Source organism: Haplochromis burtoni, unplaced genomic scaffold (genome assembly GCF_018398535.1).
Source record: "Haplochromis burtoni strain Fernald_Lab_line unplaced genomic scaffold, NCSU_Asbu1 Contig_285, whole genome shotgun sequence".
Taxonomy (NCBI): domain Eukaryota; kingdom Metazoa; phylum Chordata; class Actinopteri; order Cichliformes; family Cichlidae; genus Haplochromis; species Haplochromis burtoni.
In genome coordinates, this window is record NW_024582646.1 from 63703 (window position 1) to 91191 (window position 27489).

General features: G+C 39.7%; 1 protein-coding gene across 4 annotated transcripts; it reads right to left on the reverse strand.

The window, feature by feature from the left end:
• Positions 1-1947: 1947 nt before the first annotated feature.
• On the reverse strand, positions 1948-19566 carry coch (coagulation factor C homolog, cochlin (Limulus polyphemus)). Of its 4 annotated transcripts, none has more exons than XM_042227858.1 (15): positions 19400-19566; positions 18270-18324; positions 18125-18169; positions 16953-17109; positions 15474-15625; positions 15050-15121; positions 13519-13575; positions 11220-11367; positions 10544-10647; positions 9412-9638; positions 8359-8473; positions 7762-7905; positions 7523-7679; positions 7070-7164; positions 1948-4897 (listed from the first exon to the last, which is right to left on the reverse strand). In XM_042227858.1, exons 2-15 carry the CDS (start codon positions 18301-18303, stop codon positions 4725-4727), a joined length of 1680 nt encoding a protein of 559 aa, XP_042083792.1. In that variant the 5' UTR covers positions 18304-18324; positions 19400-19566; the 3' UTR covers positions 1948-4724. The 4 variants fall into 4 exon arrangements, with proteins under 4 accessions (XP_042083792.1, XP_042083793.1, XP_005941039.1 ...); XM_042227859.1 differs by having other exon boundaries at positions 13531-13575; positions 15492-15625; positions 19396-19566; XM_005940977.3 differs by having other exon boundaries at positions 15492-15625; positions 19396-19566.
• Positions 19567-27489: the final 7923 nt, after the last annotated feature.

Below are 27489 nucleotides of genomic sequence, written 5' to 3' on the forward strand. Positions count from 1 at the left end.
CTCTGTACATGGTCTGAGAGAAAGTCTGATCCAGCAGCAGGTGGTAAAAGGAAATCTGATATCCAGCAGATATCAATCTGTCCGGGAGTATCATAATAAAGGCAGCACTAAAGTCAACAAAGAGCAGCCTGGCGTGACGCCCCTGTTGTTCAAGGTGGGAGATGGTGGTGTGGAGTGTTGTAACACTGGCATCTTCAGTTGATCTGTTAGCTCTGTATTCAGTGGTAATCTTCAGGCACAGGCATCATGTTTTCCTCTGTTTTTTAACAATAATGACAATACAAATGAAGAATAATTAAAATTAATCATATTAACCTGATCTATGAACCTGATCTATGAAAAAGTCGTTTGTAAAATTTCATCTCAATCGAAAGCTTCAGTAAAATTTCCACAGCTGTGAAGTTGCTATACACAGATACCAGGTGAAATAGCGACGGATCTGATCTGATTCACAGGATGTGAATCAGAAAGGCACACACACTCATCATGGGCATAAATGGTAATTTTGAGCGTTTAGTAATGTCTTTGAACTGCTCTTTTTCCAGGGTGAAATGATTATATATTATACATCTTTAAAGACTTAAAAAACAAGAACTCGATGTAGCACTTTGAATTTATTTTGGGGGATTATCTCCAATCCACACAGGGTTAAAAGTCAGATAAATCAATTTTCCCTCTCTTCCTGTACTCTCTCTGTCTGGTGTTTTGCCAGCGGAGGAAAACATCCAAAGTAAAAAAAAAAACAAAAACACAAATGTCCTTCTGATACTTTTATCCAAAGCTCCTGAAGCAATTTCCTTGATAACATCTTCAACTTGTAGTTTGTCCCAGTTTACCAGGATCAGCCTTTCCCCCATCTAGGTACTGTTTTTTTTTTGTTTTTTTTTACTGTTTCAGTGAGTATTTAATGGTTAGAATATCGGATTTTCTGGTGTCCCCTAAAGCCTCTGTTTCAGGTCCTGTTTCTTTTGTGTGACCACAAGATTTGGTTTTGCTTTTTAGAAATGTAACAGTTTCAACTGAAATGTTTGAAACCAAAAACACACATAAAGACAGGAGACTACATTATAAGGATTTTATTTAAGAATTAATCTTGAATTTTAATCTCCATCTTCTAGATCAGGAAACAGGGAACCATCAGGTTCACTGCAACTTTGTGCAGCTTGACCAGTCTGCAGTCAGTTCGCTCTTTGGTTGATGGCTTCCTGCAGTCTCATTTGAGGCTGTGTTAAGGAATAAACATATATTCTTAGTGCTTATTTTCTGATTATATTGTTTTATGTATTTTAGTAATAAAGGCTTGTAAAGCAAGGCCACTTTTGACTCATAAACTAAGTGCTCAGCCAGACTGAAAAACAGGAAGTTAGTGTAGAGCTATACAAGCATATAAATAAAAACAGGAACCCAGACAAAAAGAGAAACTAGTAACATATAAGGAGTTGTTTGTATCAAAACTATGTGTGACGTGTAAAGTACGGGTTTTCTCTGTTCTACCATGGGGATCAAAGAATCGGGTTTAATAGCTGACTCTTTCGATCTTTGATAAAGTGTGTGATTATGAAATGAGGATGTGATCTAAAGATAAAGATGGGAAACGTGTTCCTTTTTCTCCGTTTACTGAACTCGACTGACATTTATCCTAATAATTTTCACTTACCAAGTTTAGAATTTTTATGAATTATAAGCAGTGATAATGACTGAGAACCTTCACAGACAAACAGTGATAATCAAAATTCAAACAAAGAAAGGGCTTAAAATATTTCACTTCATGTATTAAGAATGTACAACTCTATGTAATTTATGACCAAAAAACCTTTTCCACAATTTTCTTTTTTTGGGGGGGGGTTCCGATTGGTTCTTATATAGCACTTTTCTAGCTTGAGTGCTTTCTATGCAACATCCACACACACATTCACACTCTAATGAAAATATTAGCTAAGTGTTTTATTTTATTTACTGATTTACACAGAGGGCTTTACATTTACATTAGGCTACATTTTATAAAGCATGAAGACTCCTGTTTGTAGTGTCCCTGGAGACACAGACCTCTATCACTGGATTAGCATGTTGCTGAAGTAACAAGCTATCAGCTACATTGTTAACAGAGCAACAGCCAATAATAAAGAAGAAACTCCAGTAAATGAACTCACGTCTCTGTTCCTCATCGTTTCCTGTTGTCTATATTTTGGCCACCAGATGGTGCCCTGTCTATGTCAGTAACATGAACACAGGCAAGTGGAGCAGGTGCGAAAACAGCTACTGGCAAATATAGAAAATAAATACAGTTAAATGTTTCCATCAAAGAGTCGCAATTTAAAAATACTTGGCCAATTCTTTCCTCAGTTTAGAATTGTGTAAATTGAGTATATGGACATTTTTAGAAGAACTGATCTCTTGTCTGACAGATGAAGTGTCAGATTCCATACAGAGGGGATTTTGTGATGATAACAAGCACAATTTTCCGAACTTATTTACAGACGAATTTTTTGTCTTCAATATAGTTTCGATATAAAAATCCAATATGGCAAAATTTTAAATGTGACAGAAATGACGATGATTACTTAACTGGTGAAAAGAAACATTTTCTTTCTTTCTTTTAAACTAGCACCCTGCCTCAACTTACAAACATGTTGTTTGTAATCTGTCAAAGACTAAATGCAAACAGATGCAAAAATTGGCAAACAAAATGCAATAAATTTAGTAAAACAAGCTACTTCAGCCACTATTTTCTTATATCTCCCTACCTTTAAAACTGTAGTTGTTCAGACAGCAGATTTTTAATCATAATGGAGAAAAAACAGGTAGTCCTGCTCTGAGTCTTGCTCAAAGCTAAATAAATGATATTTTTCTAAAGTAATGACATAAACCAAAAGATTTATGTGTCTAGGTGTACAGTGTAAACACAGCAACACTTCTGTCCTTGTTAATGAGATATTACAGAGAAAGAGACTGCACCTTAAGGAAATCCACAGACATCTACACAGTTTGTATATTAGAACAATAACAGACGTGCCAAATGGCTTTATAGGTTAAATAAAATATGTCAAATAGGAGATGACCAAAGACTTTATTTCTGTTTGGCAGAATTTAACAAACAATCACCGGTAAAACATATACCAAAAGAAAAGTCATGTGATCATATTGGAGCAAGGCTGTGAGATGGAGTTAAGGGCATGGGTTAGTCTATATAAAAAGTTGAAATCATCAGATGCCACAAATCAGACAAAGTAAAGAAAAAGAAAAAAAAAAAACTAGAGGATTTTATACACCTTCCTGCAGGAAATGACTGCTGTGCAAAGCTTTCACCCCCGGCAAGCTTTTCAAGACAAACATTCATCAGGAGAGCTGCTCTGTCTACAAACTGTTAGCTGTTAGAAAATATTCCAGAATAATCTCTTAGCAGCTTTGTGATATAAACATGAATGTACATACTACTGTTAGTGGATTACCCATGATATATATAAAAAACATATTTACAAAGTAACCTTTGAAAAGTATTTTTTTTACTCAGAATTATAAGGCCTATTTCATGTAAATTAACAATGGGGATTGTATTTTGGGCTCAAAATCTATTATAATGCCTCATTCAATGTATTCCATGGATTATGAATATATTCCTTATACCCTCCATGGCTAAAACCTATTTTAAAACTTTTATAGCACAAAGCTAGCATTTTTCTTAAACAATCATACCTGATCGAAGATTATTGTTTAGCAATTTTCTTTCATGTTGTTTTCTGCCTTCATATAGCTTTTTTAAAATTTAATTTTATTTATAGCTACACACTGTAATGGCTTCAGATTGGACTTGTCATTGTGAGGAGTTACTGATATTTTCATACAGACAGCTAATTATTGTTATTAATTAGTTGATTTTTGAATGATTTTCCAACAGCTTGTTGAAAAATTTAAATAGAATTAACATTTTAATGTGTAAGAGACCTTTATGTACATTAATGTGTTTTCTGTATTTGTAAATAAATGTGTACAGTATATATACAGATGTATATATGTTATTGAATTTATGACGGGTTTAGCTAATGGCAAGTTTTATAAGAAGTGTATTTTTAAGGAATTGAGTCATTATTTAGCTCGTGAAACTTTGAATCATTGCACTGTTATAATGTGCTAGGAGGATGTTCATGATTTATTTTAGAGAATATGATTTGAGATCGGTAAGCTACAAAGGCACATTTCACTTTTAGACTATTAAATGAGAGCCAATTAGAACTACTGTTACTGTTACATGGAGAACTGTGAATGTCATAGAGAGCTATATCTTGTAGTAAATAGGTGGTGGGGTTTTCATACTTTAGGTGCAAACAATATCAGTTAAAGTATGCTGTTAAGTGTCGGTTGGAGCAAATCAGTTCAGGTAACATAATTGATTTAATAGAGATTATAAATTTAAATAAGTGGTTGTACTCACACAAAAAAACAAGTGTTGGACACTTTGTGTAGGAAATTGTAGGAAAATCCATTGTCCTTAAATATATCTGTTTCTTTACATGTCTGAGTACACAGTGTAAAAGAATATAAGAAATAAGATATATAAAAGATGTTGCTGTAGAAACTTTTGTCACTGTAGATACGCGTGTTGTTCTGACAGTGTTTATGTGAATGTAATGGTCGTTCATGTGACTTTAATCAGTACTTTCTAATGAGGATGAACGACGAGGTAAGGGTCCTCACAAATAAAGAAATGCAAACCCTTGTGTGTGTTCTCAGTTATTCTCAGTGAAGTCTTTGCAAATGCCTCGGACCACTAGTGGGATAAACTCAGAAAGGCCGCTGAACTCTCTGGTGAAGAAAGTGTGGCTGTCCTTTGGCTCTGATGACATCGCTTTGAGATCATCCAGGGGTGCCCACGCCACGCCCACTGAGAAGATGGTAATGCCTGGTTGGGAAGGAGAAACAGGCGAAAAAGTGAGATGTCATCTGCATAGCAGTGAAGATGAATGCTAAGCCTTCTAATGATACTGCCTACAGGAAGCAATGTAAACAGAACTGGTCCTAGCACTGAACCCTGTGGAACTCCATAATTAACCTTAGTGTGTGAACAGGACTCTCCATTTACATGAACAAATTGCAGTCTATGCAGATATGATACAAACCACTGCAGTGCAGTACCTGTAATACCTACAGCATGCTCTAATTGTTCTACAATATTATGGTCAACAGTATTAAACGCTGCTAGACCTCACTAGCAGGACAAGCACAGAGATGAGTCCACTGTCAGAGGCCATAACAAGATCATTTGTAACCTTCACTAAAGCTGTTTCTGTGCTGTAATGAACCTGAGTGAAACTCTTCAAATTAAGCCATTCCTCTGTAGATGACCTGTTAGCTGTTTGACAGCTACTCTTTCAAGGATTTGTGAGATAAGGGGAAGGTTGGAGATTGGCCTATAAGCTAAGCTGGGTCAAGAGATGGCTTTATAAGTAGCTGTTTAACTACTGCCAGCTTGAAGAGCTATGGTAGCCAATTATTGAGACAGGTTGATCATATTTAAGATTGAAGCATTTTTTAATGGTAGGAGTTCTTTGAGCAGTCTTGTAGGAATCTAAAAGATGATGGTTCGGATGACGTAATTACTGAAGTTAACTCAGAAAGATCAATTGGAGAAAAAGACTAAATAAATATCAGTGGTACTGAAAGTAGCTGTATATAATGTTACATCTGCGAGATGACGAGGAGTAAATTTTTCTCTAATGGCTAAAATTGTACTTGTGAAGAAGTTCATGAAGTCATTACTAGTTAACGTTAAAGGGATGGTTGGCTTAACAGAGCTCTGACCTTTTGTCAGCCTGGCTACAGAGCTGAAGAGAAACCTGGGGTTGTTCTTATTTTCTTCAATCAGTGATGAATAGTAAGATGTTCTAGCTTTAAGGAGGGCTTTCTTATAAAGCAACAAACTATTTCTCCAGGCAAAATGATGATCCTCTAAATTTGTGACACGCCATTTCCTCTCCAGCTTACGAGCCATCTGCTTTAGGCTACATGTTTGAGAATTATACCACGGAGTCAGGTACTTCTGATTTGAGGCTCTATTTTTCACAGACATCAGTATCCAGTGTCATACATAGTGAGGAGGTAAAATTATTAACAAGATAACCGACCTCTGTGGGAGTAGCGTTCGGGTAGCTGCTCTGCACTGTGTTGGTACTGGGCATTAAAGATGATAACAGTGGGTGGATCATATTCTTAAACTCAGTTACAGCACATTCAGTTTGGACTTTTTGAATACAAAACATGTCAGTGAAATGTTTGTGAAACAACACTACAAACACCGACTCTGTTTCCAGTGAAACAGAGTCACTGACCCTGCATGGAACGTGTTCCACTGAACTTGTTCTGGAACGGGGCTGGGTCGGGGCAGAGCAGCCAGGGGGAGAGGTTGTCAAGCCAGCTGTTTCTTTTTCATTTTGATTGCAGCAGCAGGGGGAGGAGCAACTTGAGGTCTGGAGACTGCTAGTCCATGGATTCTTTGGACCCCCTACAGCCTGGCCGGCTGCCTGCACTTTAGGGAGCCTCAAAGGCTAGGACCTTTGAGGAAATATTGCCTTCTAGTTTCAATCTCACTCTAGCTCAGCTTGGTAAGCTATAGAAGAGACACTGAATGCTCTTGCTGACAGAGACCTTGTAGCACTTATCAGTAAAGCTGGAATAGAAGTGGTCTTCCTTGAAAGGGAACAAAGATCATAATGATGGAGAAGTCTTCAGGTGAAGATAGCTTACTCCCAAGAGATGCACTTGGGCATGTAGCAAAGGCCATGGGACTCCATTCCTTAGCAGTCCAACAGGGATCTTCCTGTCCAGTATCCAGCGTATCCAGAGTAGTTTATCAAATTGCTCAGGAAAAACAGCCAACAAGTTTTGGCGGGTTTTTTTTGTTGCTTTTTGCAATTTCTTGCCATTACAAACACGATTTTACAAGCTCAGTTTACACATTTTCTCTCTGTACCCCTATTACAAAAGAAAATTCTATAACACAAACAACCTTGAAAACTGAGCCGTATGAAGTGAGGAGTAACATCAAATAGCTTTCATTTATTGTTTTCACACATACCTTGCTTATGTGCAGCCATTGCTGGGCCTCTGACGTCATCATACGATTGGCCATCTGTCACCACTATGAGAAAATTGCGACCCGGTCCTGTTCGTCTGCCATAAACAACAAATACAGTGTAACTTCTAATACAGTTAAAAAAAACCCTGCAGAATGTAAACACAGTTTTCAGAAATTTGATTTGAGTATTTCCATTTTTGAGTATTTTAGATCGAACCTTAAGAGCACCTGACATCTGTCTCTTGTTGTGGTACAAATGTTAGCGTTATTTTCATAAAATTACATTTTCTAAAGACAAAGATTAACACTTCTTCATCATTAATTATCTCATTAAGTATTGCAAGGCCCTGCAGTTTCAATAAAATAATGAATAAAATAATTTTTTAAGGCTAAACTTGCCAACACTGCAGGTGTGGAGAGCTTTGCTTAGAAAGAAAACAGCACCACTGTTACCTGAACAGGTTCTGAGTGGTGTAGCTTATGGCTGAACCGGTCGATGTTCCTCCACTCATGTAGGAGATCCTTCTCAGAGCATTGATGGCATCGTCCTTGTTTGAGTAGTCAGACAGGCCAAACTCTAATCTCTGTTCATAGGTGAACTGCACTGCACCTACAACACCAATGCAGCCAGTCAGCCAACCAGCATTAATAACGTATAAGATAATCAGTGGTTTGCATGTTGTGAAGCTGACCAATGTGAGCTCCCACATCTGAGATTTCAAAGCTTCTTGCAATTCCTGCTAGGAATTCCAGGACAAGTTGGAAATTCCCATCCCCAACGCTAGATGAACCATCGATGAGAAAGCCGATGTTCACAGAATTGTAACAGGTTTTACCTAAAAAATACATTTTATGTCAATGTCACAGCAGAGCCACGTCCATCTAAATAATCAAATGTAAATATTATGAATTCATTAATTTTGTTTCTCTAATAAACAAAATGACTTAAAAAGCTATACTGTTAATGGTGAAACCACAGCTGTAAAGAGATGATGCTGAAGAGACTGAAAGTATTTTCATGTGATAGTTGCATGTCCAAAAGATATTTTATAGTGTAGCAATTCTTTCAAAACTTTTTTTCCAAGCAGAAAACAATCTTATTTCATTTTTCTTGGTCAAATCTGATATTACAAAATTAAAGAATTATTGGTATTGTTTTTAATGCAAAGGTACAACTGTTAATACCTTAATATTTGATTATCAAATGTAATGTGATGGCCATGACCTGTGTGTTTTCAAAGGTATCTCCTGACAGCTGCATTACAGTAGTTGATGAAGGTGTGTCTTACTACAGAGCAGGCCGTCTAGTGAACAGAGTCTCTGAATGAGAGGTCTGATGTGTTTGGTGGTGCTGAACCAGCTGGGGATTGGATAACTGAAGAAACCGTTGTCTTTACACACAGCCTGCAGGAGGACAGGTAGAAATTCTGTCATTAATACAAAACATGTTTACTGTGATTTGATGAATGCCTCTTGGGTTTGACTAAAATAATAAAATAATAATTCAAGTTTCTACTTTTATGCTGCACATAACCACTCTCAATAACCGCATGCATATGCTACATTTTTTGTTGTTGTTTTTTTGTTGTCCAGCTGAGCATGGATGGACAGATTGTGCTTTTTGGAAAATTTTCAGCTAAGGCAGTTCTGTTTCAGACTTCTAGGACCTGTATCAGGTCCTTTTTGTTTTTTGGAGTCATAGACACAATACTGAACACCAACATGTTCAAGCAGAGTTGAATTCTTTGTCTGAAAACAGGATCTGTCTGAAAACTGCTGTTTGTTTAGGGTCAACATTAGACAAGGTTTATATGCGATTTTGTGTTGTTTAAAGGGAACTAAAAATCCAACTCTGCAACCGTGGACACTATTAAAGTAACTTTGCATGAGTCACTGTTTAAAATAATCCTTATTTATCTTAAACCAGGGCAGATTTCCTGTCTAAAACACAGCATTTTAACTTCCTTTCCCTGGCCTTAATACAAAGTCTTACTGGACTTTTGCAAGCAGAAGTTTTGAACAGCAGATGGGTGAGGCTTCTGTGCTCACATCTTTGTGTCTGAGATGTCCATATTAAATGTATCCTCTCTTTTGACAACAAGCATCTTCTGCACATTTACTGACCTCATTATCTTAAATTTTGGCTATTTTTACTATGTACATGCATCACTGTTTTTATATGAAAGAAAAAAAGGAGCAGCATAATGTATCCATTTTAAGTTTAAACTAAACAAGAAGGGACAATTCAGTCTAAAGTATATTTCATGTTAGAATGTCACTCCTTATTAATGAAACATATGAACATTTATCTAACATTTAGGCAATTCAAATAACATGTGAACCTTCTTCATGAAGTCTTTGTCTCGAACCATGCTGAGCTCCTCAGGCGCTGGTTTGGCGACAGACACCAGAAAGACATTGATCCCACTCTCTCTGGCCAACATGGCCGCCTGGTCCAGGTCATCAGATGGCCAGCCATCAATTAACACCATCATCACCCGGGGGTGACCCCTTCTCCCCCCATTCTCCTGAGAGAAAAAGGTCTCTGCTGTATGCATGATGGCTTTACCTAGGAAGACCAACAACACGATAAATATTTTTACATTACCTGGTTTTTGTTTTTGTTTTGTGTTTTTGTCCCGTTTGGATCTATAGCCATCAGATTGTTGTCTTAAGGCCAAGAAAGATGCCAAGCGGATTTAGTTTACCAAGTGGATCATCATGGCCTCGCCATATTGGTCCATTTGATTGACCTTTATTATAATTATGTATTTATTTTATATTATTTTCGGTTGCTACAAACGAGACAGACATGACTGGGGGATAGGACAGGGGGAAAGAATGAAAGAAAGAGAGGGAGAGAAAGAAAACCAAAGGGGAGAAGAGACGGTGAGAAAGGGGGGAAGAAAGAAAGAAAAACAAACAAAACACCTGGATCACCTGTTTTTTTTTTTGTCTAACTGATGAAAGGAATGCAGGCAGGGTGGGGGAAACGTATGAATCGATTCACATTTATTTTGGTTGTTTTAAGTTATTTAAGTTAAAAACAGGCGACTACTGACAGAAGGATAGCAGCAAGCGTGATAGGGATGGTAGTGAGAGAGAGGTAGTGATATGATGACCAGTTTGGATTATTGTAGGGTCTACCTTACAATATAAAGCACCTTGAGACAACTGTTGTTGTGATTTTGCACTATATAAATAAGATTGAATTGAACTTTGCCAGGTAGTAGGTTAGATTTCCTCCACAAAATGTGGGAGACTGATGTCATACAGACATTAATGCTGTTAAAGATGATCCTACAGCCTACTGAATCATCACATGTACTTACTCTTTTCACCTCATTTGATCATAAATGAGGAAATTTTGTCTGATTGTCACCTTTTCAAAGAGCTATGGGCTACAGGATGTGTATTTTTAAACTTTTCAATTTATAATTCAGGTTAATCAAGATATGTGTAAGTGTGTGTTACCTGTATTGGAGTCTCCTCCTAGGTAGGCCAGCTCCTTAATAGCAAACAACAGCTCTTTAGGTTGAGTGTAGTTAGTCAGTAGGAACTCTGTCCTGGGAGAGTCACTGCAGGCACATATGAAGACAAATGTTTAGTGTATATGTATATATCTGCATTTTTGATGTAATAATTCTTATCTAGCCCTTAAACCTAACTTTAATCTAAACTTTAAAAAGCATAAACCTGAGTTCACTCATAAGGGAGGTAAAAGGAATTTTATGTGGCATAGTATAACACACCATTGGATACTCTATTAAAGACCCGATTTCCTTTCAGAATTGTCTAAGTTCATTGTGACACAGATTCAGCAGTCTTCAATAGATTGTTGAAGCTGTGAGTGATGGACGTTTTCCTCACAGAGTTTGATCAATACTGAAATGATACAATTGATCATCAGTTGTTGCAGATTTGTCAACAGAACATCTATGAATGAAATGTCCTCTTTTCCATTTTTATTTGGACTAATGCCTGACAAGTTGCCTTTATTTTTTTTTACATTTATTTACTCACCACTATCCCAAAATACCACAATTCTCAAGACTTGTTAGTATAAATGACATTGTTGGGTGGTTTAAGGCTGAGGTAAAAAGAAAGAAATAAAGATTTTTCTGAAGTGACTCTGTGTGGTGTGCCCGACCTGGCCTGTATTAAACCAATATGAGGTCCTATTGGTCCGACTCTTAGCATAGCCGCCAGTTTGGCAATAAAGTTCTTCTGCAGGTTAAACCTCCGCTGCCCAATATTGCTGCTGCTGTCAATCACCATCGCAATGTCCATCTGACAATCTGCCCACACAAAAAAGTAAAGATGTTGATCCAGAGATTAATAACATTGATTATTTTTATGTTCAGTGTTACTATAGATAATAATTATTTTTGCAGTTTTTGCTTATATAACTTTCATTAAATTTTATTTGACCTCTGTCTACACTCGTGTTTTGGACTTTTTCCATCCGATATAATTAAATATAATAAATAAGAACTTTTAGTGTATATGCTAAGATATAAATGGGTGCTGGAAGATAGTTCGGTTAAGTATAAAACAGGACTAATGCTTGCACTCTTCAGTTTTGATGTATTAGTTAAAACTGAGGTTATTGTACTCGGCCCTGAAAATCTTAGAAATATGGTATCTAACCAGATTCTTACTCTGGATGGCATTACCTTGGCCTCCAGTAACGCTGTGAGGAACCTTGGAGTCATTTTTGACCAGGACATGTCCTTCAACGCACATATTAAACAAATATGTAAGACTGCTTTCTTCCATTTGTGCAACATCTCTAAAATTAGAAATATCCTGTCTCAGAGTGACGCTGAAAAACTAGTTCATGCATTTATTACTTCCAGGCTGGACGACTGTAATTCATTATTATCAGGATGTCCAAAAAACTCCCTGAAAAGCCTTCAGCTAATCCAAAATGCTGCAGCAAGAGTCCTGACAGGGACTAGAAAGAGAGAGCATATTTCTCCTGTTTTGGCTTCCCTTCATTGGCTTCCTGTTAAATCCAGAATTGAATTCAAAATCCTGCTCCTCACATACAAGGTCTTAAATAATCAGGCCCCATCTTATCTTAATGACCTTGTAGTACCATATCACCCTATTAGAGCACTTCGCTCTCGCTCTGCAGGCCTACTTGTTGTTCCTAGAGTATTTAAAAGTAGAATGGGAGGCAGAGCCTTCAGTTTTCAGGCCCCTCTTCTGTGGAACCAGCTTCCAGTTTGGATTCAGGAGACAGACACTATCTCTACTTTCAAGATTAGGCTTAAAACTTTCCTTTTTGCTAAAGCATATAGTTAGGGCTGGACCAGGTGACCCTGAATCCTCCCTTAGTTATGCTGCAATAGACGTAGGCTGCCGGGGGATTCCCATGATGCATTGAGTGTTTCTTCTTCAGTCACCTTTCTCACTCACTATGTATTAATAGACCTCTCTGCATTGAATCATATCTGTTATTAACCTCTGTCTCTCTTCCACAGCATGGAAGAGAGTCTTCCTTCTCTCTCCCCAAATGGTCGCAGCAGATGGCCCCGCCCCTCCCTGACCCTGGTTCTGCCAGAGGAATCTTCCTGTTAAAAAGGGAGTTTTTCCTTCCCACTGTCGCCAAAGTGCTTGCTCATAGGGGGTCCTATGATTGTTGGGTCTTTCTCTGTATCTATTATTGTATGATCTACTGCTGCGACTGCTGTTGTGATTTGGCGCTGTGTAAATAAAATTGAATTGAATTGCCACAATTATTACAGTCAATTAAAAAGTGCATGTGATACTTTTTAATTGACTGTAATAATTCGCTTAGTTTAGTCATCTGCATATATAAGTGCATGTGATAATTATATATGCAGATGACTAAACTCTATTTAACCACCTTCTACAGTCATTGTTCTACAGTTACTGTCTTGTACCCATTTCTGGCTCACTTTAAAAAAAAAGTAATGCATAATAAACTCTGATGTAAACAAAAACCATAAAAAATAATAACTTAATTTAAGTTTTAATCTGTAATCTTAAGCATCTCCAAGCAGGAGATTACATGAAATTTCCCCTTGTGGGACTAATAAATAATAATCACCTGGTGGTGATTGGGATCAGATGGCAGGGGACAGGTCTGGTGTGCTCAAATGTGTAATGAAGGTGTGCTGGGAGCATCTAGCAGAAGCCCCAGTCCGTGAAATATTAGGTCTTTAGCTATTGCTGCGAATGCAAGTGTGGTTCTTTTTTTTTACCAGACTGTTGATTTGGCCACTCCTTAAGTTCTTATTTAATTATGTCTCCCTGACCTGTATCAACATCTGTTTGAACCTTTTGTTGAGTGATTTTAAACAGCTACCAAACTGATATTCTATACTTGGAAACAAATCCTGAATAGAATAGAATAGAATAGAATGCCTTTATTGTCACTATACAGATGAACTGTATAACCAATGATATATACAATGTACCTTTATTCCCACCTGCCAGGGCTTTTTTCACTGATGGCTTCTTCAGCAGTTTCTTTACTGCAACACACACATTTGTACATCTTTGTAAACAGTCATTGATACAATGCATTCCTTAGCGCAACTATAACTAAAAACTAAAACTTCTAAGGGCTTGGCACTCATATACACACTCAAATACACACACACATAAAGGTCAACTGAGGTAACACAGTATTTATGGTCGAAGCATCAAATTCCTGTTGAGTAATCCATATCCAGTGTTCTATTGTGTTTATGCCTTTATATTTTCAGAATATCTCCTGTCTGAGTCACCCCTATTGCTTAAATAGGAATGGGAAGGGACTGTCATAATAAATTATGGATAGTACACATTCAAAGAGCATTTTCTGAGTAACTTGTACTTTGTATAAATTCCCTAGCTTTGGCACTCTAGGTACTCTCTCATTAAAAAAGTATGATGTGGAACAAAGTCTGACTTGTGGAACAGGTTAATTATATTTTGTAATAAGACATTTACTTGGCAGAAAAAAAGTTAATCCTGCCAAACAGGTAATTATCTCAACCATCAAGTTATACTCACATGATCTGTATTCTGATCTGGTGAAAAAACAGCAAAAGAGAATAACAGGTCATAATGAAAGTTATGGCCCGAAAGTGGCCATTACAGTATACAGAAGCATCTGTGCCGAGGATGGCCTGGAAGCCTCGAGGTCAAAATGGTGATGGCTAACCAACCGGACATAGTAGTGGTGGACAAGCAGCCGTAGTGATAGATATAGCGATATTGAGTGACAGCAACATCAGGAAGAAGGAACACGAAAAGCTGGAGAAGTACCAAGGGCTCAGAGAAGAGCTCCAGAAGATGGGGAAGGTGAAGGTAACAGTGATCCCAGTGGTAAGCACTCGGTGCAGTGACCCCCAAGCTAGGCAAGTGGCTCCAGCAGATCCCACGAACAACAACCGAGATCCCCGTCCAGAAGAGCGAAGTCCTAGGAGCAGCTAAGATACTGCGCAAGACCCTCAAGCTCCCAGGCCTCTGGTAGAGGACCTGAGCCTGAGGACTGCCCACAGGGCGAGAGGGGATTTTTTAAAAATATATTTATATGTGTTAATGTGTGATACCTTCCTTTTACTTCTGTATGAGCTCCTCTTTTAATTTTGCCTTTGACTTAAGCTCAGTGCAAATAAAGAAGCCACTTTTGCCTGCCCCCTTGTCACAGTGGGTTGCTCTACTTATTTGATTTGGCAGAGTTTTACGCCGGATGTCCTTCCTGACACAACCCCAAAGGAGATTTTTGTCTCAAGCTGGAAACCAGTGATCCTTCACTTGCCAAACAAATCTGTTAACCACTAATACTAATGAAAATAAAAATCTGACAAAAGAAAGTCAAAGACATAACAAGATGAATTACCAAAAGGAAACAGTTAATTAGAAAAAGTGCTCAGATCAGGGTGGTGTCATGACACTAGGAAAGCACAGACAGAACAAGAACAAATATATATTCCTAATATAAAGGTGTGTATCATTTACCTGGTCGCGCAGCTGCAGGAAGAGCTGTGGTGCTGGTCTCGCTGATCAGCTCCTGTGGAACATTAATGGGCTCTAAAACACACAGAAGGCATGATAATTAGTGGAGAAGACAGATATGGATCATTCACATCTGCAATCAAATGATGATATTAATCAATTAAAAATTGTGTTTTTGTTTTGTCTAATCCCTGCTAATTTGCAGTTTTTAAAATAAAATTATTTTTTTCTGTTGTATAATTACAGGTAAAGCTTTCCAGTACTATATAAGTTTAAACAATCTCCAGATAAATATATATTAAAATAATGTATATATCATTCTGAAATCACAATTCTAGGTACTTTAAGCATATCTCGCAATACTTAATAAATATTAACATTATTAGGTTATTCAAATTGGATTATTACTTAATTAAAAACAATTCACCAAAGTTGTTCCACCTACTGGTGAGGCTGAAGGAGGCGGTCCAGTGAGACAGGGCCTGTGAGTGTATACCGTGGGCATATGAGCTGATGTAGTTGTGCCGTCCCTGCAGCCTATGAACCCTAACAGGGCCCCCAGCTGGGCCCAGGATACCTCTGTATGAAATGACAAAATAAAAGTATTATTATCACAGTGGAAAAAGATCATCATTATGACCAGTTATGAGAGTTGCTACTCGTGAAGTCAATTACAAATGCAGCTTGAACTAGTGCATCTGGACCGAGACCTTGTTAAAAAAAAGATTTGTGTCTAAAAACACACACGTGCGCAGGAAGTTCTTTTCATAGTAAAATAAATAACTAAAAAAAACCTTTATGGGACAAGGAGAAGACACAGCTGTGAAGGAGAAAAAAAGATAAGAATAAGCATAATTTTTCTTCTCAGTAGGCCACCGAGGCCCTCTGCAGAGGAATGAGGAGGTCACTCAGGGCTGAGAACTTAATCCTCCTTTCATGCACATTCCTTCATGGTGTTGGTGTTTTGTTAAGGTTCAGCAGGCAGCCGGACTCACACTGCTCCCTATTATGTCACATCTTGGCAGCGGAACACAGAGTCTAATCCACATGTTTGAAAAAACAATTCTCACTCCAACGGCACCGCTGTGACGAGGTGTTCATGCTCTGAAAAGGCTGCTAAGAGTATCATATACAGGGAACTAAAAACAATGGCAAGAAGCAGTGGAAGTAACAAGGAAGTAATCAGTGAACCACAAAGCAAAATAACTAAATAGAGCTCCACCACGAAAAAAAAGTTGCATTAAACTAAAAAATAAATAAATAAATATAAAAAATACTAAAAAAAATGACTGAAGACCCTGAATAAGAAGGAGAGCGTCTAATCATTAAAAATGTAATAAAAGCAAAGAAAAATTAAACTGAAGGAACACAATATTGAAAAAGCCTAGGTTAAATTTAAATTTAAAAAAAAACTTTAATTGTAAATATACACACAAAACAATACAATATACTAAATGAAAAAATGAATGAAAATAAATTAAAAATGAACCAACAATACAAAATAGAATCAACTATGAGAAAAAACTGATTTTAAATAAATACATGAATAAAAGTTAAAAAAAGAAAAGAAAAAAAGAAAAACTAGTAACAAAAACCCTCCAAACAAAATATGGAAATGAAAATCAGAAGATAAGAAGGATTTACTTTGTTTTCTATTTTTTTTTCCATTTCGCTTATTTTTCTGTCGGTCCTTTCAGCCAACCACGTCACGGTCCTCTAAATATTACCATGGTTTAATTGTGTAGCTTTAAAATCAAGCAAGTGTACAACATTATGTTTTAGTGTTTTCAGTGATAGACTGAAATATCACAGTTAATATTTACTATAATATGTAATTAAAACATATTTTGGTAAAAACTGAAGATAAATTTAACAAAGTACAGCTGATATGAAAGGAAAGCTGTACCTGTGGACTGCAGCTCCACAGATGGATGAGACAGCAGCATAGACTCCTGTCCCAAACACAGACATCCTCCACTGTGTGCACTGTGGTGGACATAAAACCACCACGGTGTCCTGGGTCAGGTCTGCTCCACGTGTTGTACAGGTCACTGGATAGGGCACTGAGTGGAAAACAGAAGATGTCCAGTCAAAATACTCCATTAAAATCCTTGATCTAGGTAGTAGGTTTCATCTTCATTAAATAGAGTAAGCTAGTTTAGTCAAGAGGCAAGACCAAGCATTTTTAAAAACAGACAGAAACATAAGAAAAGACAAACGACAGAATACAACTAAACAGATTTCTTTTACTATTAATATATAGTATTAATTTCATTATAAAATAATTTTCTAAAAAGATAAAAGGGGGAAGGAACATTTATAAAGTGTAAAAGTATAAACATATATCAAATGTAAATGTTAATAATAATAACAACAACAAAAAAGTAAAATATGTAAAATGCTTATAAAAACAGAAAATAGCTATGGCTATTGGTGATTTTACTACAATTGTGGTTTTTTTTGTTGGTTATTTTTTGCAGCAATTACACAAATAGACATGTATTTATATATGTGTGTGTACTTTACATTTTCTACAGTGTATGATTCTAAGAAACAAAAGTGACCAGAGAACTTTAAAAAACATAAAAATGATTCAAAACTAATGAAAATTAAATTAGAAGAGTAACATCATGGCTTGGAATATTATCTGTTTTTGCTGAACACTCATCATAGATGAATGAAAGGTGGAATGATGGTACAATGGTCATCTTTATTACTTGAAAAAGCAGGAACTGAATGCACGTATTAATTTATTTTGGAACTTTGCTGATCCACACAGGGTCACAGTTCAAGGAACTCAGTCAATATCTAAGCAGGTGAACTGGAGCTTTACACAAGTTGGTCTCTTGGAGACAAACAAAAGTCTAAACAAAGTCAGATTCCAAGATCACCAGTTCAAACTGTATGTAAGTACAAGTTAGTGGAACACCAGCGTCCTGGTGTTATATCTCTATGGACTGAAAGACTGCCAGCCCCTGCTTCTTTCTGGTTATGTCAGGCATCAGGCATAAAATTTGTGCCAAGTCAAATAAGTGGATCTATCTGCTGTCAGGCAATCAGGTATTTTTCAGGACTCACCACTAACTTCTGAGCCAAGTACTGAGGAGAGCAGGAACAAAAGGCCTGATGGGGAAAAAACAGATCACACAAAGTTTTCATCATATGAAAGAAAGGAAGAAAAGAAAAAAGCAAAAAAAAAAGGAAAAAAAAGAACAGAAGTTACCTGTCAGAGGCAGCAGCACAGACAGCTGAGGCATTTCTGCAACAAGCTCAGTATACTGAAAAACATACATAATAATGAGTATTATTTTTAAATCGTATTTTTTTTAAACGAGTTTACCCAGCCTCCTCTGGCTCATCCAGCCAAAAACAAACCATCACCTATATCTCATAAAGCAAATAGGCAAGAGCTTTCCATTGGTGTGGAGGTCTAAGTTCAGCAACATTATCTACCCCCCAAAATGAGGCCAGCTGACTACTTGAACAAAATGAATGACTAGGTTTTCATTTCCTTTCCTTGCATTCCTCATTCCCCGAATTCCAAAAGAATATTCCAAGAGAAAGACACCAGGATTCACCAGGGTTAAATTGTGAAAGAGTGATTCTAAGAGCATGAGACATTATTTTCAAACACGGACTGGCCACCACGGAGACTCTTTGGGATGCACTGGAGTGATCAGACTCTCCCATCATTAGTATGAGATGATAAAAAACCAATGCAGCTCTGGATGGAAATAAACATTGACACAGCTGAAATGATAAAATTCAGCTCATCGACATGATCCTACTGCAAATCCGTGCCATAATCAAAGCTAAAGGTGCTCCAACAACGTATTTTATTTTGGCCAATAAACCAGTCCACAAGCTAATTATGGATTAGTAAGAAATCTAGAAATGTAGTTATGTGTGAACCACACATCACGTAAGTGAGATTAGAAAACAAAGTCATCACATCACTAAAGAAGAAGAGGCAGTAAATGGTTAAATGTCAAGTCCACAGCTATCTCAGGAAATCGTCTAAAATTTGTTTGTGACCGAATCCACCAATGACACAACAGCCAGTAACCAGTAGTGGTTTGTAAGCTCCATATATTCCTATATACAAGGACTAATCAGAAGCCAGAAAGAAAGCCAGTACCAATCCCTAAGCTTGGCAGGTTAAACAGTCGATAAATACATTAAAAAAAGATGAAAAAAAAAAGAGATAAGCAGTTAGTAGAGGGTGTAATAAACATACAGCAAGTAAATAAAGTTATTGGTTAATGACTGAATGGATGTAAATCACCCAGCCTGTTAGTCATTTCTAAAGAAAGATCTCTGTGCAGAATCAGCAGGAATTTCAGTCTTACGAACTGTTTCTTCAGCAGACGTCTCTGAGGAAAACTGTTCAGACTGTTCACACGTTATTCCCTGGAAGGAGCAGCAGGCGGTAAAATGACAATGCTGAGCTGGTGTCGATCGCCTGGCGAGAGAGAGGTAGCCCTTTAAATAAGCGTTCGCTCTCACAAGACACACACACACATTCATACACACCTTACTGTGGTGACTTCAGAGGGGGAGGGAGGAGGGGCCTCAGTGACAGGTCAACCTGAGATGGAGCAGAGGAGTGAACTGCAGAAAAACCTTGAGATAACTGTTGTGCTTTAGTGCTATATAAATTGTATTTATATAGCACTAGATATTTTTGTACAATAACCTGAGTGGGTTTAATAAAGACATGCCTTAAAAGCCCATGAGGTACACTGAAAGGATTAAAAATGTGGTGCTTCTAATTTGTATTTTTTATGCTACTTCCAGTATATTTGGAGCCCTAAATTATTGAAAGTGCAATAGCTAGCTACATCACAGCAGCTTCAGGACGGAAAACCACATTTAAGCTTTGTTATAAACAGAGGCGCCACCAAAGGGGGGCCAGGGAGGCACTGATCATCCCCTAAATTTGCTGGCTCCCCCAGTGGCCACCCCTGGTAAGACTGTCATATGTTGTTAATAATTCTAATAAACATGTGCACGAGAGAGGAAAACACACTACAGTGAGTTGAAACCCTGACTTGTTATTTATTCCTGCTTAAAACAGATTATTAAGGATTTCAAAATCTTATTTGGTTTTCATATTTATTTATATTTTCAGTGATATCAAATTTAATAGCAGATAATTAAATAGGTATATTTAATTCTTTTCGCTCTCTCTTTTTTGCCATATTTTTCAAGTAACCTATATTTGACAACAGCATAATAAATCTGGAAATTGTGTTTTTTTGTGTGTTTTAGTGGCTCCCCTATGAAAAAAAATCTGGTAGTGCCACTGATTACAAATTCCACAACCACAATTTTTCCATAACATTTTTTCCTATCAGCAACTTCAAGTGTAAAAAATATCTAGAAAAAAAATGCAACCCTTTTTTTTTTTTTAATTTCCGGCGCTGCTCCGAGCTGGCAGCCAGTATCAGCAGCTCCGACCTGACCGAGTCCTTTTTTCTCTTTAATACATGTTTCTTTGTTGTTTTTGTTTTTCTATTGTGGACTGCTGCCCCCCACAATGGAGCTCAGAATTCTATGGACAGTGGTGTTCTTTATTACATTTTTTACGGCGTCTTTGTCCGGCGAGCGCGTGGAGGTCCAACCTCCTATTGTTTACAGCAGGGATCAGCTATTAGCCCTCGGAGCATCCGCTGCCCTGCCTACCGCCGAGCAAGCTAACATCCCCTGCGAGGTGAGGAGGAAGAGACGCGGTACTCGGGCCGGGACCGGCGTCGCAGTAAAGTTAGGAGGTACTGGCCAGCGATTCCATTTATTATTATGGGGAATGTGAGATCTCTCCCCAATAAGTAGATGAACTGGCGGCTCTTACCCAACATCAGGGGAGCTACAGGGAGTGCAGCCTGATGTGCTTCACAGAGTCGTGGCTAACTACGCTAACTCCGGACTCACACGTAAACATGGATGTTTTTCATCTGATCCGGGCCGACAGAACAGCGGAGAGTGGTAAGAAGAGAGGAGGGGGTCTGGTTGTGTTTGTGAACGATAGATGGTGTAACTCTGGGCATTTATCTATCAAAGAGACGCCATGCTGAAAGGACTGTTACGCAGTGAGGGGTGGTGAGGGAAACATCAGACTTCACTCCATCCCAATTAAAGTAATTGTTTTATTGTCTCTTGCCAACATCATGCACATGCAGACAGCAACTTTTCAAAATGGCCCCCCAATCCATTTCCTGCTCCCTTTAAATACTCTAAAGACACACCTTCTTAATACAGACTGGCCTATAAAAGAGCTGCAATTGAGGCAGGCTTCCTCTTTACTGGGAAAACAAGATGGCCACCACAAAGGTAACCTGCAACACTTTGTTACTTAAATGCTTCCCAACAAGGACATTGAGCTGCTAGTGGTTAGCATGAGACCGTACTATCTACCGCGAGAGTTTATACCTCCCTGTCCTCCACTCTCCCCACCTTCACCCAGTATGCCACCTGCTACACCAGAGACAATAAAACATTGGACTTATTGTATGCCAACACCAAGGAGGTGTGTATAAACCTCTAGTACACAGAGAACCAGTTGTGAAACGCACAGTAAGGAAATGGTCGGCAGAGACTGAAGAGGCCCTGAGGGACTGTTTCCGTTCTACTGTGTGGAACAACCTCTGCAGCCCCCTGGAGGATGACCTCAACAGCATCACAGACTGCATTACGGATTACATGAACTTCTGTGTGCACAACACCGTGCCCATCAAAAAGGTACGTTGTTTTTCTAACAACAAGCCATGGATAAATCCTGAAATTAAGGCTCTCCTCAAAGAGAAGAAGAGAGTCTTTAGATCTGGAGACAAACAGGAGCTGAGAGTTGTCCAGAAGAAGCTGAAATGGATAAGGCAAGGGAAGGAAAACTACAGGAGGAAGATGGAAGAGCAGCAACAGGACAACATCAGAGGGCTTTGGATGAGAGGTGAAACGTCTTCAAGTAACTTAAAGAAGTCCAGACGCTTTTCTTTGCATGCTCCTTTGACCTCAGGACAAAAACCAACCCCCCAGGCTGCAGGAGACTTGGGGTGGGTGAATGACCTAAATAAATATTTTAATAGGTTTGATCAACCACCCACCCCTCCCACAGCATCGTCCCCCCTGCTGCAATCTCCTTCATCTTCAGGGCCTGCCTGTCCTTCATCTCAGGACTTCACACCTCCCAGCTCCCAGTCATTACACCCACCCCCGGCTTCTGTGGACTCCAACATACACCCCCCTCCCCCAAAATCCACTCTTTCTATCTCAGCACTTCAAGTGAGGAACGAGCTTCGCAAGATCAAGGTGAGAAAAACTGCAGGTCCAGATGGCATCAGCTCCTGGCTCCTGAGATGCTGCACAGATGAACTGTGTGGCATCCTAGGATATCAGTTCAACCTGAGCCTGTCACTGGGGAAAGTACCACAGATGTGGAAGACCTCCTGTGTGGTACCGGTACCAAAGACCTCCCATCCCAAGGACCTCAGCAGCTACAGGCCGGTAGCCCTGACATCGCACCTGATGAAGACCCTCGAGAGGTTGGTTCTAAACCATCTGCGCCCCCTGGTGAGGTCTTCATTGGATCCGCTGCAGTTTGCTTACCAGCCTGGCATTGGGGTGGAGGACGCCATCATCTACCTCCTGCACCGAGCTCTGACTCACCTGGAGAAGCCTGGAAGCACTGTGAGGATCATGTTCTTTGATTTCTCCAGTGCTTTCAACACCATCCAGCCACGACTTCTGAGAGACAAGCTGGAGCTATCGGGAGTGGACCACCACATGTCCCAGTGGATGCTGGACTACCTCACAGAACGTCCACAGTATGTGAGGGCACAGGGCTGTGTCTCTGATACACGGGTCTGCAGTACGGAGGCCCCACACGGAAACTGTGCTGGCCAGCTCCCCCACTGACCCCAGTAAGCACCCCCATACTCCGCAACCCGCCAGGGAAAGGGGGCCAGGCCCATCCGGACCGGGGCCCAGAACAGCAGCGCCGCCCGGCCCCACAGAGCCGGGGACAGCCCACCTGACCCCACCTCAGAGAAAACTGCACCCACCCTGTCATCCACTCATCTTCCAGACTACACAAGACAATAGACGCCCAGGCTGAGATCTTCCTCCACCTCTCCTGTATCTCCCCCTCCTGCAGAGTGAGTTCCTGAAGAGAGGAGAGCTCCTGCAAGATGTAACAACCTCCCCCACCAGTTGAAGAGCCCCCCAGGTGGCTTGATGCACTGGCGGCACCCTGCGCCAGGGCCGGGCCCCCCACGCTGCCACCTACAGAAGTTCTCTGACGACTCTGCCATAGTCGGCCTCATCACAGGTGAGGACGACTCAGAGTACAGACAGTGGACTCTGGACTTTGTAGACTGGTGTCAGCAGAACCACCTGCTGATCAACGCCGGGAAAACCAAGGAGTTGGTGGTGGACTTCCGGAGACGCAGACCCACCACATTGACACCGGTGAACATCTAGGGGGAGTGGACATTGAGATAGTGGACTCTTATAGGTACCTGGGTGTTCACCTGAATAATAAACTGGACTGGAGCCACAACACTGATGCTCTTTACAGGAAGGGTCAGAGCAGACTCTACCTGCTGAGGCGGCTGAGGTCATTTGGAGTACAGGGAGCACTTTCAAAGACCTTCTATGACTCTGTGGTGGCATCTGTCATTTTTTACAGTGTGGTATGTTGGAGCAGCAGTTTATCGACAGCTGAGAAGAAGAGGTTGGATAAACTCAGCAGGAAGGCCAGCTCTGTTCTGGGATGCACCCTGGACCCAGTGCAGGTGGTGGAGACAGAAGGACTCTGGCCAAAATAACATCTCTGATGGACAGAGTCTCTCACCCCATGCATGTAAATGTTGCTGAATTGCAGAGCTCCTTCAGTGACAGACTGCTGCGTCCTCGATGCATGAAGGAGCGTTTCCGTAGGTCCTTCCTCCCTGCAGCTGTCAGACTGTACAATCAACACTGCTCCCAACAAACATAGATGTTTATATCTGCGCTGTAACTGCAGTAATTTAATCAATCGATTCGCACTACAACCTGGTTTGACTCTTATCTGTAGTTATTTATATTTAATTTAATAACTGTACAGTACTCTGTTTATAGTAACCATTGTCCATATGTAAATATGTAAGAAAAATTGTGTATGTTTCTGTCCTGTTTCTTGTTTTACTTTGAAGGTCAATGTCTTATGTGAGTGTGTCTGGTTTTGCGTCCCTAGTCTCATTAGCCCTGATTTCTCCCAGCTGTGTTTCCCGCCTGTCTCCCATTCTTCGATTGCTCCTGTGTGTGTATATAAGCCCTGTGTTTCCTTTTGCTTGTTGCTGGTCCTTCTGTGTTGTCTCCCTGTGTTCCTCTATGCTGTCATTCTTCATGTACCTCCAATCTCAGTCTCCTTGTGTTCAGGCTTTTTGTTTAAAACAAAGCATTGCGAAGGCCCACGGTGGGTGTTGACGCGATGTGATTTCTGCCCAGTGGCGGGAGTAACTATGACTCTCTTAAGGTAGCCAAATGCCTCATCATCTAATTAGAGACACGCATGAATGGATGAACAAGATTCCCACTATCCCTAGCTGCTATCTAGCGAAACCAGAGCCAAGGAAACGGGCTTGGCAAAATCAGCGGGGAAAGAAGACCCTGTTGAGCTTGACTCTAGTCTGGCACTGTATTAACTCAATTGATATAAAATCAGACAAAAAACATAAAATCCGAGTAGAAAAAGGTTATATTTTTTACTGTAACAACCACAAACATGTTTATTGAATCATATTTCATAACTTTAAATGCAAATATAAATTGTCAATTTTAAAATCATATGCACAAGTTTTGCAAACAACAAAGTTATTTGCAGCCATTTACCTTTTTTTTTTAAATAACCATTTCAAACTATTTACAGAACAATCAGCTGTTCTGCATTCAATAAGATGCCACACAAATTATTTGTGCCACTCCAAAAAAATAATTTCTGTCCACTATAAAGGAGAACATCACAGCCTGATACCTGCAGGTCTGACAGCAGCAGGTGTATCACTCCTGTTTCTACCTGGAGACAGCAGTCGCCTCATTGTTCTGACACACAACACAAAACTATCCACAACACTACACACTAACTACACAAGACAACACATTAACTACACACTCCAAACACGCTAAACGTCACAAATCTCTCACATCTCAAAACTCGCTCTCTCTCTTTTTCTGCTGTCTTTTCTCTCTCTCTCGCTCTCTCTTTCGCCGTCACACCTAAAACTTCCCCGTCTTCCTAAACAACCAAATGTCATGTTGCCATATCTTTTTTTTTTTTTGATTGGCCGACATGGTGCATTTTTTCCACCAACACGAAAGAGCTGTTTTTGTTTTGTTTTTTTTATTTGTTTTTTTGTCATAAGCAGAGAGTGGTTGCTAGCGCTGTCCTTAAATTCAGGAAAAAACAGGTGTATATACTGTTTATCATGACTGGTATATGTCACCTTGTTGCTTTGTCATCTTGAAGTGGTCATGTGATTGGCTTACCACGACTACTTTATTCTTCCTCTGTCAAACAGCAGCACATATGCAATTGTTTTGCCCCCTTAGCCCCAGGTGTTATGCCAAAAAGTGATCGTCTGCCAGAAAATGATTGCCGTCCGCGGGAGCGCTTAGCTGCTTAAAGCTGTAGCGCCCGGATTACTTACGTAGACAGCTACTTCCGTGCAACTGATATAAGAAGCGGTAAGCTGAAGATAGCTTCAACCGTTTGTTTGTTGAAAAATAGTAACGCGACCGCACCGCATTTTCTTGTTAGTAACGGTAACGGCATTGTAACCATAGGAATAGTAATTAGTTAGATTACTCGTTACTGAAAAAAGTAACGCCGTTAGTAACGCCGTTACTTGTTACGCCGTTATTCCCATCACTGGATATGAACAACCACAACCATTGACCTTTCCTAAATCCAGTAGGGCGGTGCCATCATTCTCTCTCTCTGCAGAGTATCACTTCCTGTTATAACACAAAGTGGCTTTGTGTAGCTTATCTGTATAGCTAATTTAAGCAAGATAACTTACTAAGTGTAATCTCCAAGTGCTTCATCCAAAGCACTCTTTGTTCATTCACTCCCTGTGTCTTTAGGAATTCGCTAGCTTAGCTTAGCTCATAACTGACTCACTAGCAGCATGATTAATGTAATAAATGTAGCCCATTTGCAGCTCTGGACGCCAGGATCACTGAATTGGTGTGTGCACATCAAAAAAATAGGCAGGCCCTTGTAGCTGGTGCAGGCGAAGCTAGACCCTGTTAGCTCTCCCCCGGCAGCCGAGCCAATCTCCAACCTTCCTTTTATCTCAAAAATTCTTGAAAGAGTAGTTGTCAAACAGTTGACAGATCATCTGCAGAGGAATGGCTTGAAGATTTTCAATCAGGTTTCAGAGCTCATCACAGCACAGAAACAGCTTTAGTGACGGTTACAAATGATCTTATGGCCTCTGACAGTGGACTCATCTCTGTGTTTGTCCTGCTAGACTTCAGTGCAGGGTTTAATACTGTTGACCATAATATTCTATTAGAGCGATTAGAGCATGCTGTAGGCTAGGTATTAATGGTACTGCGGTTCAGTGTTTTAAATCATATCCATCTAGACTGCAATTTGTTCATGTAAATGGAGAGTCTTCTTCACACCCTGAGGTTAATTATGGAGTTCCACAGGGTTCCTTTTCAGTCGATTCACTCAGTGTAACACATAAGTATGGGATATCATAGCATCCACAGTCATCCTTCAGTTCTTACACTCCTTACCTGAAAACTTATCTGCTGAGTTGGGCTAGCTACCTACAAACTTGAAGTTAGCTTAACTGCCAGTGGAGCGCTAATTTTTAGTTTTCTTGTGCAGTGTTTTGCTTTGCGTTTTGTAATGGATTTCTCTTTGCAAGACAAGCATGTCTACCTGAGGATTCTCCCTGCTAGCAGAGCGTTGACGGAGCCCAAAGCTTGTGCATTTTGTCGCCAGCTCCGAAAAGGCAGGTGATGTTTATGGAGAAAGTGCTGAGACGAACAGCTGTCGCATGGCATGACACTCTCCTATCTGAGTCTGGGGCCTTGGCTTCATCCGAGTCCGAGGAGAATCCCAGCAATTAGCTGACCACATGTGATATGTTCATGGGTTAACCGAAGATAAGTCAGAACCATGTGGAAAGACAATGACGTGCTGGACATTGGTCTGGAGGTCTGTACTTGGTTGAACCCATCGTCAGCCCATCATCAGCCTCCATGCTGTTTCACCGTACAGCTGAGAAGCTGCAGGTGGACTGGCCCTCTCTTCTGTCAGCTCAGAAGCTGTCATGGGTTGCAGGATTTTTCCTCCCACCGGAGCCCAGAACGACCAAAAATTGCCTTCCCATGTTCCCAGACTTTGTATCTGAGTTAACTGCATCATGGAGTAAACCACTGTCACTGTGCCC

Coding starts and splice junctions, on each gene's coding strand:
- coch (XM_042227858.1), bottom strand. CDS start 18,303: ATGCCTCAGCTGTCTGTGCTGCTGCCTCTGACAG. Junction 10,648..11,219: donor ATTGGTTTAATACAGGCCAG/GTCGGGCACACC, acceptor ATGTGCCTGCAG/TGACTCTCCCAGGACAGAGT. Junction 7,906..8,358: donor ACTAGACGGCCTGCTCTGTA/GTAAGACACACC, acceptor TGTATTTTTTAG/GTAAAACCTGTTACAATTCT.